Source organism: Parambassis ranga, chromosome 1 (assembly GCF_900634625.1).
Source record: "Parambassis ranga chromosome 1, fParRan2.1, whole genome shotgun sequence".
Classification (NCBI taxonomy): domain Eukaryota; kingdom Metazoa; phylum Chordata; class Actinopteri; family Ambassidae; genus Parambassis; species Parambassis ranga.
Window position 1 is genome coordinate 19935401 of NC_041022.1, and position 17487 is coordinate 19952887.

The 17487-nt window shown below is 42.2% G+C and overlaps 3 protein-coding genes across 3 annotated transcripts; all 3 read right to left on the reverse strand.

Moving 5' to 3' along the window:
• Nucleotides 1-14: 14 nt before the first annotated feature.
• Nucleotides 15-1385, reverse strand: LOC114442119 (lipopolysaccharide-induced tumor necrosis factor-alpha factor homolog). Its single transcript, XM_028415396.1, has 3 exons — nucleotides 1070-1385; nucleotides 854-986; nucleotides 15-346 (listed from the first exon to the last, which is right to left on the reverse strand). Exons 1-3 carry the CDS (start codon nucleotides 1092-1094, stop codon nucleotides 238-240), a joined length of 267 nt encoding a protein of 88 aa, XP_028271197.1. The 5' UTR covers nucleotides 1095-1385; the 3' UTR covers nucleotides 15-237.
• Nucleotides 1386-2327: 942 nt separating this feature from the next.
• LOC114453062 (uncharacterized) lies at nucleotides 2328-9545 on the reverse strand. Its single transcript, XM_028432749.1, has 9 exons — nucleotides 9193-9545; nucleotides 8866-9034; nucleotides 4832-7851; nucleotides 4497-4596; nucleotides 4090-4334; nucleotides 3949-3999; nucleotides 3267-3457; nucleotides 2575-2734; nucleotides 2328-2467 (listed from the first exon to the last, which is right to left on the reverse strand). Exons 3-9 carry the CDS (start codon nucleotides 5016-5018, stop codon nucleotides 2328-2330), a joined length of 1074 nt encoding a protein of 357 aa, XP_028288550.1. The 5' UTR covers nucleotides 5019-7851; nucleotides 8866-9034; nucleotides 9193-9545.
• An 874-nt stretch (nucleotides 9546-10419) lies between these two features.
• Nucleotides 10420-17349, reverse strand: txndc11 (thioredoxin domain containing 11). Its single transcript, XM_028415043.1, has 13 exons — nucleotides 17045-17349; nucleotides 16358-16454; nucleotides 16071-16190; nucleotides 15534-15631; nucleotides 15142-15271; nucleotides 14874-14967; nucleotides 14615-14727; nucleotides 14319-14522; nucleotides 13382-14102; nucleotides 12614-12786; nucleotides 12411-12523; nucleotides 12187-12267; nucleotides 10420-12067 (listed from the first exon to the last, which is right to left on the reverse strand). The coding sequence occupies exons 1-13, from the start codon at nucleotides 17167-17169 to the stop codon at nucleotides 11548-11550; spliced, it is 2589 nt and encodes an 862-aa protein (XP_028270844.1). The 5' UTR covers nucleotides 17170-17349; the 3' UTR covers nucleotides 10420-11547.
• Between the last annotated feature and the right edge of the window lie 138 nt (nucleotides 17350-17487).

The following is a 17487-nucleotide window of genomic DNA, read 5'->3' on the forward strand; positions in this document are numbered from 1 at the left end:
CATCTGCACAGGAACACAACACAGGACAGGTTACAGTGTGTTCAGTCCGTGTGGACAAGGCAAGAGTTTACTTCTGTTTGGTGAACGTGAGTTTGCAGCATAAAACCACAAAAAGACCCACAAAAAATTACAAAAGGTTTTTTCTTTCCTTTTCATTAAAAAAGGCTAACATGTTCAGTCATTTATCAATAATCCATTAAAGGCTTGATCACCTAATGGTTCCATCTCTGTTATTATTTATAAGCGTTTATACACCCCGAGTACAGTCTTGCAGGTGGGACAGGTGTGCTTGGCGTCTTTCAGGCGGTCCACACAGAACGGGATGAGGCAGCAACCTAAAACAAAGCTGGAGATGACGGAACACCATGTAAAGACCGTGGATGGTAAACACAATTATACAAATACACTAATTAAAAAAAGTTGATGACAATTTGATGTTCCTATACAACTGGGATCTGATTTAAGATGTTTTGTGTTTTCTAGCAGAAAAATAAAAGGACCGGCCTGCTCTGATTGGTCAACTTCAGGTTTGTGCATCTACCTAAACCACTTAGTTTGATATGAGTCATCCACATTTCAGATTAAACTCTGGACTAGAAATAAAAAAATGACAGCTGGGCCAGATTAATTCTGTGATTTTGATGTGTAATACTAATAAAGCACTTAAATACTTGACTGAATAGGACACAACCTGAGCCTCGAGGTGGTCTGCCTGTTGTTTCATTCTGTTTCAGTTTATAGTCTTTGTTATGCTAAGTTTATGCCTTGATTACTATAGCGTTTTACTTTTCTCATTGGGTCCCTACATGTGGATCTGTTTTTGACTAAATGAAGGAAATAAAGTTCTTCTTACCCACAGAAGAAGAGTCCTCCACAGAAAAGGTAGGTGAGCAAACCAGAGGAGTAGTCCACCTTGGAGAGGACAGTCTGGTGGCATTTAGGACAGGCAATCTGTACTGGGCCGTCTCCTAATGGGCCAACAGCCACTGCGTGGAAGTGAGTAAACAAAATATTTATTAAGTATACAATCGCAATAAAAGTGTCACTAAAACAGACGTGATAGACTCACCGACAGGAGCCTGTGCAGTTTCCATTGTTCCTGTAAACAGTTAATAGCAAAGATGAAACACAGACTGCAGAAAAACATACATAGAAATCTGTTTCATCACAAAATCATGAAAACTAAATAGAAAAACACAAGTTATAATTAAAATGGAAACATTTGTAAGTCCCCACTGTGTCCTTTTTACCGTTTGTTTGTCGATCTATAGACGGAATATTTCAATTCTTAGGAATGCAAACAATTATATAAGGACAACTCACAAACACTCGCCACGTTCAGAGGATATTAAAATGTGTACTTACAGTCTGTGTAGGAGAATGCGTGTCTGCAGACGGGACGGTGCAGGGCTGAATCCAGGGCTACACCTTCACTGCCAGCCTTGTTTACTTCTACAAGTCATGAGATTGAGTGAATCCACACTGACCCACCCCAAAGCAAAAAAAAAACTATTTTCTCTTCTTTATATTCTACAGTCACTTGCTGTGTAACCGACCCCTATGAGACACACCATAATAAAAGAAGCTTTATTTATTTATTTAATAACTGACTACATTAATTTGAGACTTCCTAATTCTTAACAAAAGCATCTCAACATCCAAACATCCAGCTGCACTGTGGGTCAGGGTCGTTTTTGTGTAACTGTGTGCATTATATTCATTATAATTCCCTCCATATGGGAGAAAATATATATAAAAAAACATCTCTGTGCCTTAGAGACTCTTGGGGCATCCCACATAGCAAAATTTGTCCGGCCCACATCTGGGCCACACCCTTGTATCAGTTCTGGCCCAATTTTGGCTGGGCCCTCGGCCCAATAATGGCCCACTTACTGAAAAATGACACTACTAATTTGGTCTGGCCCACGTCTGGCCCACACTGAGTAAAATGACACTATTTGTTTGTATTGGCCCACATGTGGACCACAAACTATAATGTGACCCTCATTGTTTATATTGGCCCAGTACTGGCCCACAATCTGGGTGAGTGTTGGTTGAGAATCGGCTGGGCCTCTGGGCCATGTCTGGCCCTTAACCTGTACATTTGGGTTGGCTAAGTGTTGGCAGAATGTCTCTGGGCCAGTATTGGCCAACACACTGTAAAACTGACTGAATATTGCTTAATTTGTTTTTGACCCACATGAGGCAGTACCTATGTCCAATAAAAAAATAAACAAATTCATTTTTTTTCATGAAAATATTTGTATTAACAATCAACAATTAATTCATTTACAACCATAAAAAGCAACCATCAAAAACACAAAGAGCTAGGCCATGCGCTCTTTTTCCAGGAGCCTTCTCTTTCTCCCTCCCTCCCGATCTGTTGCCAGCTGGAGCCATCTTTTTGTTATCTGCTCCACCTCTGCCTCAGCCACCACCCCAACAATAGGGTTTCTACGGACTGCAGCTAAAAGGATATGGGAAATAGATATGTGAATACCATGTAGTGTTTATTTAACAGTAATTAATTATGTCATATTGGAAGAACTATGTTTGTGTTCAAGACATACTTACCAATTATGACCTCTCTGAGGTTGAGGCCTGCCACAGATGTCTTTCCATTTACTCCCCTCCAATTTAGGCTCTTGGCCAGAGTATTACTAATTAATTTTTTGAGCACCCGCCAAGTTGTGTCCTTTACGTCTGCTCCGCCAATTGCTCCCAGATAGTTGATCTATAACAGAAGAAAAAAATGTGACTACTTTTGTTTTTACTTTGAGCCACTGCATTTTTTCAAGGGGTAAATAGGAGAGAGAGGATTAGGTAAACGGAGAGAGGGGGGACAACCATGCAGCAAACATCATCATACATCACAGAGAACAAACATGATTGTTGTAGCTGTAATGCTAAAAATTTAATTTTGTTTATCAGTATGTTAGCTGATTTGTTGTTTAAGTTAATTATATTTGCACTACATATATGAACACAGGTAGGAGTTGACAGTAACACTGGGTTTGTCAGAGGGCCGGGTGGATGTCAGCATAAAGACCTGGCATGGGAGGAAGCCACGTGGAAGACACACAGTTAGTGACACAAAATAATGGATCATGAATGGGTCGGCCTGATGAGAAGTCAGGAATAGAGGAGGAACAGGGGAGAAGAGGTGGGGGAATAGAGATGGTGGTGGTGTTAAGGAGGTAGCATCCACACAGAGACAGCTCAATACCCTAACCTTTTAAATACATAAAATCACAAAAAGTTCTTACCATTTTCTCTTTATAATCTGGACTCTGGAGACTCTGTTCCAGATTCTGAAGAGCCACAAGGTTTTGTAGTGGCAGACCCTCTATCTGCTCCACTCCTGGTCCTGGTGCCACCTGATGCTGAAGCAGCCGGAGAATTGTGCTCTGCTGGTCCAGCACCATTTCGAGCTTGGTTAAAACCTCTTTTAGCAGTGCTAGAGAAAGGAGTAACACAGTGTTAGAATAACACACACCTCTGAGCTGCAGGACAGGATGCTGCTAAACTGCTAACCATCATAGACAATCCTTCCCACCCTCTCCACAACACTGAGAACAAACTGAGAAGCAGCTCCTGCAGCCCTGGAACGTTACAAGTCATTCCTGCCATCTGCCATTAGACTCTAAAATTCACCAGTCCAAGTCAGAACTGTGTGTGTGTGTGTGTGTGTGTGTGTGTGTGTGTGTGTGTGTGTGTGTGTGTGTGTGTGTGTGTGTGTTTCAGTGTGTTCCTGATTAACATAAATAAATTGATAACTTAACTAAGTTAATCTTAATGCTATATTACATCCATGTCCGTGTAGTCTGTTTTACTATGGAGTAAATCACTGGTGATTAAGAAAGCAGAAAAACAGAAAATACCAATATTAGTGCAGTGTATATAGCTATATCATGTCAAAATTTCAAAGTAGAAATCACTTGTCCTTACCAGGTTCTGACTGCTGAGGGGCCCACCTGTATGTGTGGTGACTAGGCAATGCTAGAGGAGAATTCACAGTGTTAAAGAGAATTAAGGAACATGTGAGATTAAATGTGTATATACCATCTGTGTTATTAGCAAAATACTCACATGGCATTTCATTTACTGGCTCCCAACTTTGTAACATCTCTGAGTAATGTACAGGTGGAGGAGGCCCAGAATTGGTGGAGAGGTCGGTGTACATTGGCTGGGGGATTGGAAGTGGGGTGACAGGCATAGAAGGAGGCTGTATGATGGGAGCTGGGGCAGGGAGATTTTTGGTAGGTGGAGATGGTCTGTCCTCCTCTGACTCAACCCTCTCCAGACCTCCCGGGGGGCCAAGTTGGACACGCTTTCTATTTTCAGACATACAAATACAGATTCAAAATGTTCAATCAACATTAAATGGAAATGGTATAAGTGCTGATTCATTTAAATAATGTTTAATCCAAGATATTTGTTAGTCGGGACTTGAAAGGGAGAGAAAATAGTACTGAGGGCTGAGCAAACTAACATACTTTTTACGTCTAGGCCTTTGGCCACAAGCCTCAGCCTCAGAGAGAAGGTCTGAGGTCATCTCCGCCTCCCTGGCTTTTCTCCGTCCTTCTTCGTAGCTCTCTATAGAATAAAGATTCACTACACATTATATGTTTTATACAACACATTATAATTATATTAGTTCCCACTGACAGATGGAGAACAGTAAAGTGAGTAATCTGATGTTCATATCTCAACAATCACATCACAATCAGGAAGAAAATCAGATCCAAATGAAGAGTTACCAGACCTAGACGAAACATACTGTATAGCATGTTTAGCAAGAATAGCAGAAGAAGAAAAACTTTAAACCTACCTGTTGTAAACAAAGTCCGGACCTCCCACTGGTCCCAGCTGTCCTCAGGTTCGGTTCTATTTTTTATGGCCAGGTGCAGGGCCATACCCCTGAGTGAACCAGGCCAGTAGCAGTGGCCATCACTTATCCACTGCGCTGGCACAAGTTCCACCTCCTGAGTTTGGAGAAACTCAACAACTGAATACATTACTGAAAAGAAAAAGGACAGGCCATAATAACCAATGTACACAGGTGAGTGAGAAAGTGAGACTTATGTAGTTTAAAGCTTACTCATCACGGCAAGGTGCAAGCTCATAAGTGAGGTGTTTTTTTGTCTGTTTTTTATACTTGCTCAAAAAAAGTAAAAACAGGGCTAGTGTCACAACCTACAGTGCCAAACAACAAACTCAGCAACTACAATACCTAAATATCACTGGACAAGACAAGGTAAACAAACTAACTAACTAAAAATGTATATTCTTGTTAGGCCAAAGAAGACATACAGACTTAACATGACCTTACACAAGAAAGCAAATAAGATTAATTAACTTTAAAACCAATTCACACTAACAACAACGAGGCTGGTTCAGTGGAATCCAAGCCCATCCTTCATTCAAAAAAGTTTACTCCTACAGTTCTAGATGCCTGGCTTCAACTTTTGAATGACAATGACGTAGATGTCTAAGAATCTTCATTGACAAGCCCATCCTTCACAGTACAACTGCTGAACATATACAAGTTGACTTCCTGGCCATGAAGTGAATACAATGACTAAATACAATATCTAAATGCTGGCCTGGCCAAGAAAAGGTTAATTAAACAAACTTTTTACATTTTTCATATTTTTGTTAGGTGTAACAGACACGGTATAATGTATATATTTTATAGTGGCCGTGGAACAATCATATATATGCTATATGTTAAAAAAAAACAACACAAGAAAAATATGTGTCTATCCTAGAGGGAGGCAGAGCAGACAGACCTCTACCACAATAACCACAGATAAAAAAAACAGAAAGGTAAAAATCACTTGCTCCAGAAAATGGAACCAAGTTGCATCATTGTTTTGTGTGCAGAAGTGGTACTGCAACAAAACTGTCATTGTGTGGTAGCCTCACATATTTCATTATGTGCCCATGCACCTCCATGACTTTTAGCTGTGAAGAGATTTTGCCAACCACATATACACCCAAAATCTGAGAATTCAGAGGATACTCATAAAAAGGCTCCATCTGTTCATATTCTCTAAAGACAATGTAAATCTTGCCCAGAGACTTTAAAATGTTTTCTATCAAAGCAATATGGTCACCAATCTTTACACATCTGTCCCCCTCAACTGATATTTTGATTGTTGTACCGTTTAAAAGAAGTTCCTCAAACTGAACTACTTTTAAATCCATTAGGGAGGATGGAACTGGTCCATGGTTGTGCTCCTTTTGCAACTTGAGCTTTCCCTGTGAATCCTCATTCTCTGTAAATTTATCCATCTCAGAAATTCGACGAACAACCTGAGCAAGTGGATGGTGTGAAGTTCTAACCATCTTCTTCATCTTACCCAAATAATCCTCAAATGGAAATGAAGATATTAAGTCCAGATGTCCATGAAGTTTAACATCGTCTGGAAGGTGAATGAGACCATGAACATTGTATGTAACAAATTCAGGACCATACAACTCACTGAAGTGTGTTACAAAGGAGACCAGCAATTTCGATGCAAAATCATTAAGAGATGCAGACAATGAAGGGCTGGCAAGAATGAAAACGGCAACTGATAATAACATGAAGTTGTTATAGACAGGAGCAGACACCTCATTAAAGAGAAACACAGGCCCTGTGTACAACAAAAACTGGCGCAACTCTGTTGCTTTCCATCTCAGCCTCTCTAAGAGCCCCCTGGGTTTACGAGCAAACTCCACTGGAATGAAAGGCTTTGAGCCTAGAAGTTTCCTAGATATTTGTTGCATTTGCCGAATGGACAAGCGGCAAGACATTGGCCCTGCTGTAAACCATAAATCTAGAAGTTTACGTACAACACCAAGGCAGACAAGGTGCATGTAGTCAAGAGGAAAACCTGACACCATACCAATTCCTACATCTTTTAACGGAGAGTTTATGACATGATGTTCTTTGTCAGACATTTGTTCAAAAGAAAGATCAGAGCGGCATGGGCTGTTTACCTCAGGAAAAGTCATCCTATGTTTAAGATAAAGACCCTTTTGAATACACTTATCACAACCAGAGTAACCAGTGTGAGTTTTAGTCCCTTTAATGAAAGCTCTGGCAGGAGTATCACAGACCACAGATGTCAACTTTATGAAGCACTGTTTTCCATGGAGAACAAATCCTTTGCTCAGCTCTTCCAATTCATGGACCAAATCTCTAAGATAGTCAGTGAGACAATTTGGCTTTGAGTTGCCACAAAACAGAGCAATGACAACAGGCTTTTTCTTAACACCCTGTAGCAAACCGAGGATTGGCCAAAACTGTAATGAAGAACTCCTAAACAAAGGTAAGCCATCTACATTCAGCTGCAATCTGAACACATGCTTGTTTGGAATACAAGACCAGATGTGTGCCAAGCTTTTCTCAAAGGCCTTCCAAATGCCAAAATAGTAGTAAGTACCACCTGCAAGGTCATGGATGGTGTACGAGGTTGTGGTTTTTAGGAGAGTCCTAGCATCCTTTGGTAATGAGGGGTGATGGACTCTCAAGATAGAAAGAAGGGCAGTCAAAGCCACCAAAGGCACCCTGAAATGAACAGCCCAATCAGATAAAGACTCATCCAAAGACATGCCATTTCCCATGTCATCATCCTGGGATTCATCATCACTGTCCGACAGTGATTGATCCCTGATCCCATGTCCCTGATCCTGGTTTTCTAAACCACAGTTCACTACAGCACTCTCAGAGCCACATGCAGCAAAGTCATCCTCCTCATTGTGAAAAGAGGCAATTAAAGAATTTACCTTTTTTACTGCTCTCTTTCTAAGAGTGTGTCTATCCATGTGTGCTCATCAGTCTCGTACCTTAAATGCCGTTTGCTTGGGGACAGAGAGAAATTAAAAATCAAATAAGTAACAAATAACAACACTTGCATCATTACATTATATGGTGTGATGTTTATATGCTAGAAAATATCTAAATTCTACAAAACATTTTTGAATTTGATATGCCATCAAAGTGTGACTATCATGTGTAGCCTCTTGAAATGTGGCTTTGATTGTATTAGGAGATAAATCACTTTAAAGCATTATCTTCACATTTCATACACAATTTGACTTCTCTAACGTTAGCCTGCATCTGTGGGGGCCGCCATTTTTGTTTACATAGCTGTAGGTACGTCAGAGCTGCAGCGAGCGGGAAATCTCGCGGAATGGGCGGAATTAACGTTGCCTCGGACAATCAATTATATAACAACACACAAATCAATACAACTATTTTATCCGGGAACTGAATCATAATCAATATACTACAATATTCATTAGAGTATAGCCTATAACCTGTTGCTAATTTCAATAGAGTTAAAAATAAAATAGCATAATAATAATAATCTATTCAGTTCGAGGGTGCAATGTTTATGAATTTGACTGCTGTTCCAGTGCACTTTCATGGGTATTAAATTTGAAACGCAAACAGTTGCCTGGAACGCAGCACTAGAGACTCTTTAGTCTTCTCTAGGTTAAGACTTTACTCTTGCTAAGGCTAGCTAGCTACCTGAGACCACGAGCCTATAAAGTTAAACCCAACTGTTCAGGACAGGTTACGATCTTTTTATCATGAATTAAATTAAACTAAAGCTTACTAGGGTTTGCGCAAAACTTTTATTCTGACAGTCTGTAGCTGCTTAAGCTACCGATAATGTCTACTCATGAACTTCAAGATGAAATGGATTAGCCATCAATCAAAATAACCTCATAGTTTGTGCTATGCAACATTCTGGGATAATCTTGTTGATTGTCGTTAAATTTTCTGCCACCATTTAAGCTACATTATGACTAAAAACAATGAAAAATCGTTTTTAGTCAGTCGTCGAGTATTTGTGAAAGTCTACTTACCAGCGCCAGGGAGCGAATGAGAGAGAATTCCCGCTGTACGTGATCCTAGAGTGTCCATCTGTCGGTCAAGATACAGTCAGCCGACATCCGCCAATGATTGTTCATTTTTTAGCGCGATGCCTGTCTGGTTCTCTACGTTACACGGGTAGTGAGCCGACAGACGTTGATGCTGCGAACATGAGCAGTAAATCAAAATTGTTTGAATTTTACATAAGGTGCGCCGTATTATAAGGTGCATGCTAAAACAAACGTCTACCAAAAAAAAGGTAACGGAAGCAAAACAGTGAGTTAAGATGAACCTTATTCTACAATTTACAATATACTCACATTATTTTTAATCATTCCTCTCCTAAAAACCCATCAAAGTCGTCGATCATCTTCTGTGTCAGAATTGAACAGCTGTGTTGCCATCAAACATGTCGGGTTCCCTCTCATCATTGTCAGAGTCCATTTCGTTGCCGGGTGGCTGTTCAGCAATGGCTTTCGCGAAAGCTCGAACAGTCAATGCAGATACATTAGTCCAGGTATCACCGATCCATTCACATATGGTGGCGTAACTCGCCCGGCGCAGCTGTTCTATTCCCATTCACAACCGCATAACTGATAGTCTGTAGGTTGAAATGTGCCTGGGAACCTTGTCTCTTCACTGGTGCCATTTTCGGTGGTCCAAATGTAAACAAATGATTTTGTACTTGCCGGAGGCGTGTCGGAGTAAGCGTACCTGTACGTATTACGTTGTTTCAGTTGATTGGTTTGCCGCTGCCAGCGTACGTACTGTACGTAAAACGTACGCTCTGCTGATTGGTTTATCGCTTCCCGTCAACGTACTGTACGCATTACGTAGTGTTCAGCTGATTGGTTTATATCGCTGCCAGCGTACATAGTACAATCATTGTTTATTGTTGCCATGGATATGCAGATCAACTGTTGGTCGCTAACAAAATGGCTTATGCTCGCTGTCTTTCATTCTGTTTTTGTTTTGCTTTATATTTGCTAAATTTGTATGTCAAAGGACTGTTTATTTTTCTTGTTCATGGAATGCAGCCTCAGATAAGCCGCAAGTTCCAGCACTCCATTACCTTCTCTGCTGTTTGTTGGAATTATCCTGACCAGTAAAGTTAGCAACAAGCACCAGCTCAAACGACGTCCGAGTGAAAATTCAGTTAAGCAACAGCCAGCATCGCGTACTGCGTTTGTATAATAATAAGAATAATAATATAAGCCCAACAATAGTATGACGGGCTGTTTAAAGAATTCTTAGTGCCAACACTCAGCCAGAATCAGGCCAACAGCGTTCAGTATAGTACTGGCAAATATCCGCCCCCTTACTGTCGGGCCAGTCACCGTATTACATATGCCCACCGCATCTATGTCCAACGTCGGCGATATGGTAGCAAACAACAATCGGGCCAAACAAGAAACAAAGTGTCAGCTTAATACTGCATGTCTGTTTTGGCCCATTCAAGAAAACGCGTGCTTCAGCCGACCCGATCCTCAGCCAACACTGCCAACATTCAGCCAGAAGCGGGCCGATTGTGCTTGCTATGTGGGATGTCACTAACTGAGGACAGATAACTCTTCATTCAGAGTGAAATCAGCTGCACATGTTCCTGCTGCTCCGAATTAGAGCTGGCATTTATAACTCTTCCCCTCAGCACAATGGTACTGGACTCATAGCCACACACTGTCTGCACTCATGTCATGTTACGTCCTACGACTAGTGCAGCAGTATCATTTCACATCTGCTTTACAAACACTCTATAATAGCTTCAGAAAGTGTGGAAGAAAATGTGTCCTACAATAAGATGAAAGCTTTTAATCGGTAAAAACAGGTGCAATATTTCACATGTAAACAATTGCAGCATCTCATTCTTAATACCTGAATAGTTACATAGAAATATTTTAGTGACTCAAGAACTGTAAAAATAGATCGCTTTAACAAACACAACTATCCCCTTCAAAAAAAAAATAAAAAAAAAAAAATCTTGCTGATCATTTCAAGTGCTCAAGCTCACCTTCAGATTTAGTGAGCAGATGTCACATCTTCAGTGTTAAGCAGCTACTCGGCTTCATTAGTGGCACTCTCTCCCTGCAGCCAAACTCCACATCACTGGTACTTCGAATCACTTTAACAGGCAGCTGGGAATTAGGTTAGCCTGCATAACTGTACATAAAGCATTCTGCACATTTTAAGGTCAAATGTAAGTGACAGTGACTCATTATATAAGTAAAGATGTGCATAAATACACAATATCTGACGGACATTTGTATTAAGCACAACTGCAAAGTATGAGAAACTTTTGTCATTAAGGATTACAGTGATTTAAGTGAAGTGTCATTTGGCTGCAGAGTCTGTGAAGTTACACTGACTCAGGTAATTTCTTCATCCTTTTTAACTGACATGACATCTTTGTAAGCGCAGCATCAGTGATGAGCAGTCCGTCCACCCTGTCTCTCGTCTGTTTCCTTACTTAGAGTTTTGACTGAACAGTGATTCTTTACGACACAATGACATCGTTGCAACAGTCATTTCAACCTCATATGAGGAAAGATATCTGGTCACTGCCCTTTGAGTTTCCTTTGGTCTTCTATTCTGTTCTCCAATTCTGTTCTTGTTCAGACGTTCCTTTATTTTTGTGGCCCACTTTCCTCTCATTCCCAGGATTCCCTGTAGATTTGTGCTCAGGAGGCCATATGGCTTCCTTTCTGATCTGCCTCCTTTCTCTCCTCCTCGGCCTGCTCCCCAGCCTCTGTCCTGTCCTTCAGCGCCCTCAGCAGGACTCTGAGCATTGTGTTCTCATTCAGCAGGTTTTCAGAGGTGTCTGCCAGCTCCTGCAGCCGTCTCACGGCCTCCCCGAGCTGCCGGCTTTTCTCCCTGTGCTGTTCCTCTAAGCTTTTCCTCTCTCGCTGTAGCTGCACATTCTCAGCTTCTAAGGTGCGGGTGTCAAACTTAAGTCGTCGGTTGTCACGCCACAGTTGCGTCAGCTGCTGGGAGAGACGCTCGCAGGCTTGATGCAGTGCTTCAACTTCTTGCTGGAGTGCCAGAAACTCTGCGTGTAGGATGGCACTGGATCCTGGACCCTCTGCCTCTGCAGATGGTTTGTCTGCATACAGCCCAGAGCTGGAGTGCTGCAGGATGAAGCGAAGGAGGTTGGGTAACGTGATGGGAAGGTCGTCAGGGAACTTCACACTCAGATGTTTTCTTAATGAGAAAAAACAGGGTGGACATGATTCATGTTCATTTACCGCACTTTGTACTAGGTACTAGGTAAACGTCTCCAATTAAATATGCATTTAATGACCTTAATGTATTATTCTCACCTGTTTCTAGGAAAGAGAAGTATTGAGGGCACATGATCCACCATGAACTCCCAGGGCAGGTCATTACGTGCAACGTTAACCCTATATAAAAAAACAACGTGGTGACTTTATAAGACTATTTAACACACTGAATGGTTTTGTACATAAACTATGATAAAATTAAAACATCATATTTAAACACCTTCACAAACATACATGTACATGCAGACATAGACAGACTGTACCTGGCCACAGTGAAGGTGCTGTTTCCCTGCAGTAATCTGGCCAGCTGGATGATGATGTGGTTGAGAACCGAGCAGAATCCACACCACTGAGTGTAGTAGAACAGCAGCACATCCTAGAACAAACAAATAGAACTTTATATGATGTCTCCTCATTCCTGTTTTACAGTGCTGCTGTGAGAATGGATACGCTGAGACCAAAGCACCTTTTTGGGGTCCATGATGGAGGGCAGGAAGGAGGAGGTGGTCAGTTCGGTGATGAGGAGGCGTGGAGGGGAGTTCTGGTATTCATCTGCATGTTTGGCTTTCCTGTTCTCCTCTCCAACCAAATGCCTCTGCAAGTGGCTGTACGGTGCACTGAAGTTTCTGATGAAGGCCTCTTTAAGGGAACACGACGACAGAATTATTATCAGGGTCACAATCAAAAACAATCAAATGTTAAAAATGGACATTCTGACCTCTAACAAGGTTCCAACAACATCGGTCTCATTCAAATTTCTCAGTATTAACTATTCCTTGAAAGCATTTGCACATGATGCAAACAACCTTGACTGAGATCCCAGATCAGTTAATCTACTCATATGCATAATATGCAAAACTGCTGTTTGCTTAGGGCTTCTTTCACTGAAGCTGGAAATATTACATGGAAACTCTGTTAGTTCCTTAACTAGTATAAACATGACACATCAATCCTGACAAAAACTATAGAACAAAGTTGTATTTCATTAAACGGAAGCAACAGAAATCCAGATTATACTCCAAATAATAGCTGCCTCAACATAACACTAAAAAGCTATATAACCTACATTTGAGCAGCTGCAGACATGTGTGTATGTATCTATGAAGGGGAGTGAAACTCCCCATATATTATTATTATTATTATATTATTGCATTTGCAGCTGCAGTGATTTGTGCCCCTTTGAATGAGTCGAACATGTCTGCCGACAAGCTTGACAGCCTCGACCTCGTCTTACCCAGAGACTCTGTCAGCGTGGCTGCTGGGCTGCGGTGGAGAACGTAATGAACCTCATCCTTCAGGTTCACAATAGCTGCGAAGGCCCCGTCACTACTCCCATCACCATGTGTGCCTGCTTCTTGGTGAAAAGCAGAGTGGTTGTTGCCTGATGCTCCAAGCCTCACTGCCAGAGGCCAGTTCAGAGCAATATCAAGCACATAGAACCTGAGCGTCCTGTTGGTCTGACACCGGAGCCCTGTGATGCCACCCCCCTGCTGCTGAGGGACAGAGGGTGGAGGGTTGGAGAAGGAAGGAGGTGTAATGAGGTCTCTTTGCATGTCTGGCTCCTCTTTGGCGTGTGACTCGTTGAGTTGAGGTTGTACTTTTCTGCAGCAGGCACTGTATTGACTAAAAGGGCTGTAGCTGTTCAGAAAGTTGCTACAGGCCACTGAGGTCACAGCTTTAACGGACACGGGCGAAGTTAGTTGTTCAAGGCAGCAGTGTCTTAGATAAGTCTGAAACACGTCTCCTCCTGGAGTCGTGGAGGGGAACGAGCAGTGAGCGGAGGAGGAGGTGGCGAGGCTCGGCCGTGACAGGCTGTGGCACACCTCGCACACGCTTGTACTCATCTCTGGGAGAACGACTGACTGGCAGCACAGTGAGTGGGAGGAGAAACGTTTGTCCCAGCTGGAGTGGGTACTATCATCACAGGAATGGTAACGCACAGCAACGTCTGCAACCTAAGAGACAGAAAGTGATAACAATAATTACAAGCACAATAACTCATGGCAGGTCAAAAAGAAAGAAATACCACCTCTACAAATACCTTCAGTGGAGCTTCAGATGTTATATTGGAGTGGAAGAGGATTTAGATTTTACATGTTGACATGCGTTCTTACATACATCTAATACATGCAGCTAAACAGCTAAAATAGCAAATTGCAAATACTCCTCACCTGCTGTAGCACAGAGCTGGGCTCGGACCGTAGTGGATTGTGTGGCAGGAACAGCAGCAGTGCAGGGCCTTTAGTCAGCTCCTGTTCCAGCAGGCGGGACTTTATTCCTGGAGGCTGCAGCCAATGTAGGACGGTCTCATGGTGTTCAAACACCCAACTGCAGATGGCCTGTGATGTAAAGTTACGCTCCCTTCTAGGGAAGATCTGAAAGAAATCAGTATGATGTCAGTGCCATGGCTTCGATCGTTTTAATAATGAATGCATTCTCTTTTCTGCGGCTTGGTGATGATGCGTACCAGAGAGGAGTTAAATCTTCTGTGGAGGTAAACCGTTTCATCTTCTCTCAGTGAAATGACCTCTGCCACCTGTTTGTTGGTCACGACCCCAAAACGTACAACACCACGGAAATCTGCACCATGGAAACAGACAACCATAGAACTGAAAGCTGAATTTTTTTTAATTTATAATTTTATAGGCCAAATGCAGTTCCATTTTCTGCCACAACAAACTTTCCGATGAATTCCATTTCTATATATTTCACTGTTGCCTTCCTACCTCTTTTTAGGGCCTGCAGGGCAGAGAGCAGATACGTGATGTACCCTGGTGGCTGAGGAGAAGAGTTAAACTGGAAGAAACCCACCACTCGAGGCTGGAAAGAAGCAGAGTTAAGACATTAAAACTTAAGATACTGAAAAAGTATCACTGGTTAGCCAAGAAATTAAGAAAGATGGCTTATTTCTTTAAAAAAACGAATGATAACAAACACAGAAGTGCATAATCAACCGGCACACAGAGTAACAAATGAACTAAAGCTAACCGATACCTCGTGACAGGAGAGGAACTCCTCGAGCTGAGCTCTTGATGGGAGGTAAGTCAGTGGTGTGATGACTCTGAGGATAAAACTTTCCACATATGGAGCCACAAACGGACCTTCATACTCTATTGGCCCAAACCTGCACAAACACAAACATAAAGATAACAACGAACCGGTTAGGAGACGCCCTCAGCTCTCCTCTACTGGAAGACACCATTTAGACTTATTTGGCAACATGTAAAAAGGAAATGACAGATTTTCTTCACCCTTCACTGCTCACATGAGGCCGTGATGAGAACAGATTTTTAATTTATTACAGTAGACATAAACATCCATTGACACAACTGTGGCGTTAGCAGCATTACAAACCCTGTGTGCACAGGCCAACCTTGTGGTCTTACCTTCGGTAAAACAGATGGATGATGGGGTACTGATAGAGGCGGTTGTGCTTCCTGCATTTCCCCTGAATCCACCAGCAGTTAACAGCCACAAACTGCACCTGTGTGTGTTACAGACACAGAATACAACAGAGCTGAACAAACACAACTTTTTCTGAACCGCAGGCAGGGTATGTGCTGTTAGCTTTCTCAGTCATGTGTGACTTGACTGTCTGATTTGCATGAAGCATCCTCATTTGTGTCCGTGAGTTGACATCAAAGCAGTCAGGCACGCTCTAGTCAATCTTTACTCTAAATTCTCTAGTCGATTTTATGAGTCTTTGCTGCTGTTTAATTCTAAATTATTGCTATGAACTCACTACAAATGCTTTACAAAGCAGATCAAGGCAAATATTAAAACTTTAAATGAGCAGAGCTACAGTATATTTACTCCTTTTCATAACTCTCACTGTCTCATTTTACATACGAAGGCTTGGTTTTCCAACATCTCTTTGGTGGTTTTCTGTGAGTATTTATGTTGTTATGGTTTTTTTGTTTTACCTGTTTGGCGAGCTTCTTAGCTACCAGCTGTACCTCCTGCCGTGCAGCCATAGAGTGAGCACACCACGGAGCGTAGAAGAAAATAAGAGACACCTCTGCCACACTCCTCAGGCGCTCCACCTAGAGACACGATATTAATGTTATTAGTGTTACAAACCAAACCCTGCCCTGGCCATGCTGGGCCAATCACAACCACTGTTTTCTGATATGACGTGGTTTTAAATGAGCAGAGCTGAGGTTCCAGGCTAATTTGCATTGACATGCCTGTGTCCATATATGGGTCTCACCTGGTCTAGCTGACCCAAGTAGAGGTCCACCACTGGGGCCTCAGTGGAGAAGAAGCGCACTGGAGGCCGAGCTGGTGCCACCACATTTTTAGCACGGCTACAGAAAAAAAGAATAATGGTATTAAATGAGGTTAATGAGACCTTATACAGATGATCTGGCTGAATTAGCTGAAACAGACTGGGACAGACAGTCTCAACTCATTTAAAGAAAATGTCAGAAAACAGTACAAAATGCCCCATGATTAATTATCAATAACTATATGATCAATAATCATTCATCTGCAAAAACAGGTAAACAAAATCCTCTCAAATGACAAAGTAAAAGTTTGAATTTTGCAATCAACAACTTGGCAATCAAAATAGCTGCAGATTATTTTGCTGTCAACAGGATTGCTGACGCACTGATTGTTCGCTCGTTGTTTTCGCAGGACTCATAACAACAGAAACAGGCTCGGGTGGTCTGTGTGGTTTGGAGCGTTGGTTAATCCTCTTGTCCTGCAGTACACGTCAGTTTTAGATCAGCTGTGCAGTGTAAGTGTAAAGCTGCAATACTGCTAATAATAAACAGAAGCTAATTTGAGACTTCATAATGCTATAATCTGCGATGCTCAGTGGGACTCACGCTAGCCTTAAATAAAAACAGGCTCCACCACACACAGCACATGAACAGAGACTCGACCCGTTTACCTGCATTTGAACTTCACAGCCAGTAGAAGCAGGACTCCGAGCACGATAGCCCCGCAGAGTAGATCCGGTCTCCGGGCCATCAGAAACAGCACCTGCCGGAGAGACTGCCGCACCCGGCGCAGCATTACAGCCTGTCGTCGGCTCTCCGTCCCATTTATACGTTCCGGCTGTCATTCAACGCATCCATTTACCTAACGTGGGAGGAGAAAAACTGGTTCAACGGGGGACTGAGCTAACCTGGATTGGACATTCGTGCTGCTGGTGAGTAAGGTGTTCAAACAGGGTCAGACCAACCTTTCTTCCCCACGTAGACTTTTCACTTCCGCAACAATGAGCTCAGGGAGCGGCTGCAAGGTGCTGTCACTCTTAAAGGCGTGCGGCACTACTTGGTTAAACTACGTTTCAAATACCTCTAATAGTTTTCTGTGCTAACTTTAAAGCGC

Excerpts from the sequence above, each read along its gene's own strand:
- LOC114442119 (XM_028415396.1), bottom strand. The coding sequence starts at position 1,094 with ATGGAAACTGCACAGGCTCCTGTCG. Across the intron at positions 987-1,069 it reads AACTGCACAGGCTCCTGTCG|TGGCTGTTGGCCCATTAGGA; the intron begins GTGAGTCTATCA and ends ACTTCCACGCAG. Across the intron at positions 347-853 it reads GGAGGACTCTTCTTCTGTGG|CTTTGTTTTAGGTTGCTGCC; the intron begins GTAAGAAGAACT and ends CGTCATCTCCAG.
- LOC114453062 (XM_028432749.1), bottom strand. The coding sequence starts at position 5,018 with ATGTATTCAGTTGTTGAGTTTCTCCAAACTCAGGAGGTGGAACTTGTG. Across the intron at positions 4,000-4,089 it reads GCCAGTAAATGAAATGCCAT|CATTGCCTAGTCACCACACA; the intron begins GTGAGTATTTTG and ends ATTCTCCTCTAG. Across the intron at positions 2,735-3,266 it reads CAGATTATAAAGAGAAAATG|ATCAACTATCTGGGAGCAAT; the intron begins GTAAGAACTTTT and ends CTTCTGTTATAG.
- txndc11 (XM_028415043.1), bottom strand. The coding sequence starts at position 17,169 with ATGCTGCGCCGGGTGCGGCAGTCTCTCCGGCAGGTGCTGTTTCTGATG. Across the intron at positions 14,728-14,873 it reads CCTGCAGGCCCTAAAAAGAG|ATTTCCGTGGTGTTGTACGT; the intron begins GTAGGAAGGCAA and ends TCCATGGTGCAG. Across the intron at positions 14,103-14,318 it reads CCAGCTCTGTGCTACAGCAG|GTTGCAGACGTTGCTGTGCG; the intron begins GTGAGGAGTATT and ends TCTGTCTCTTAG.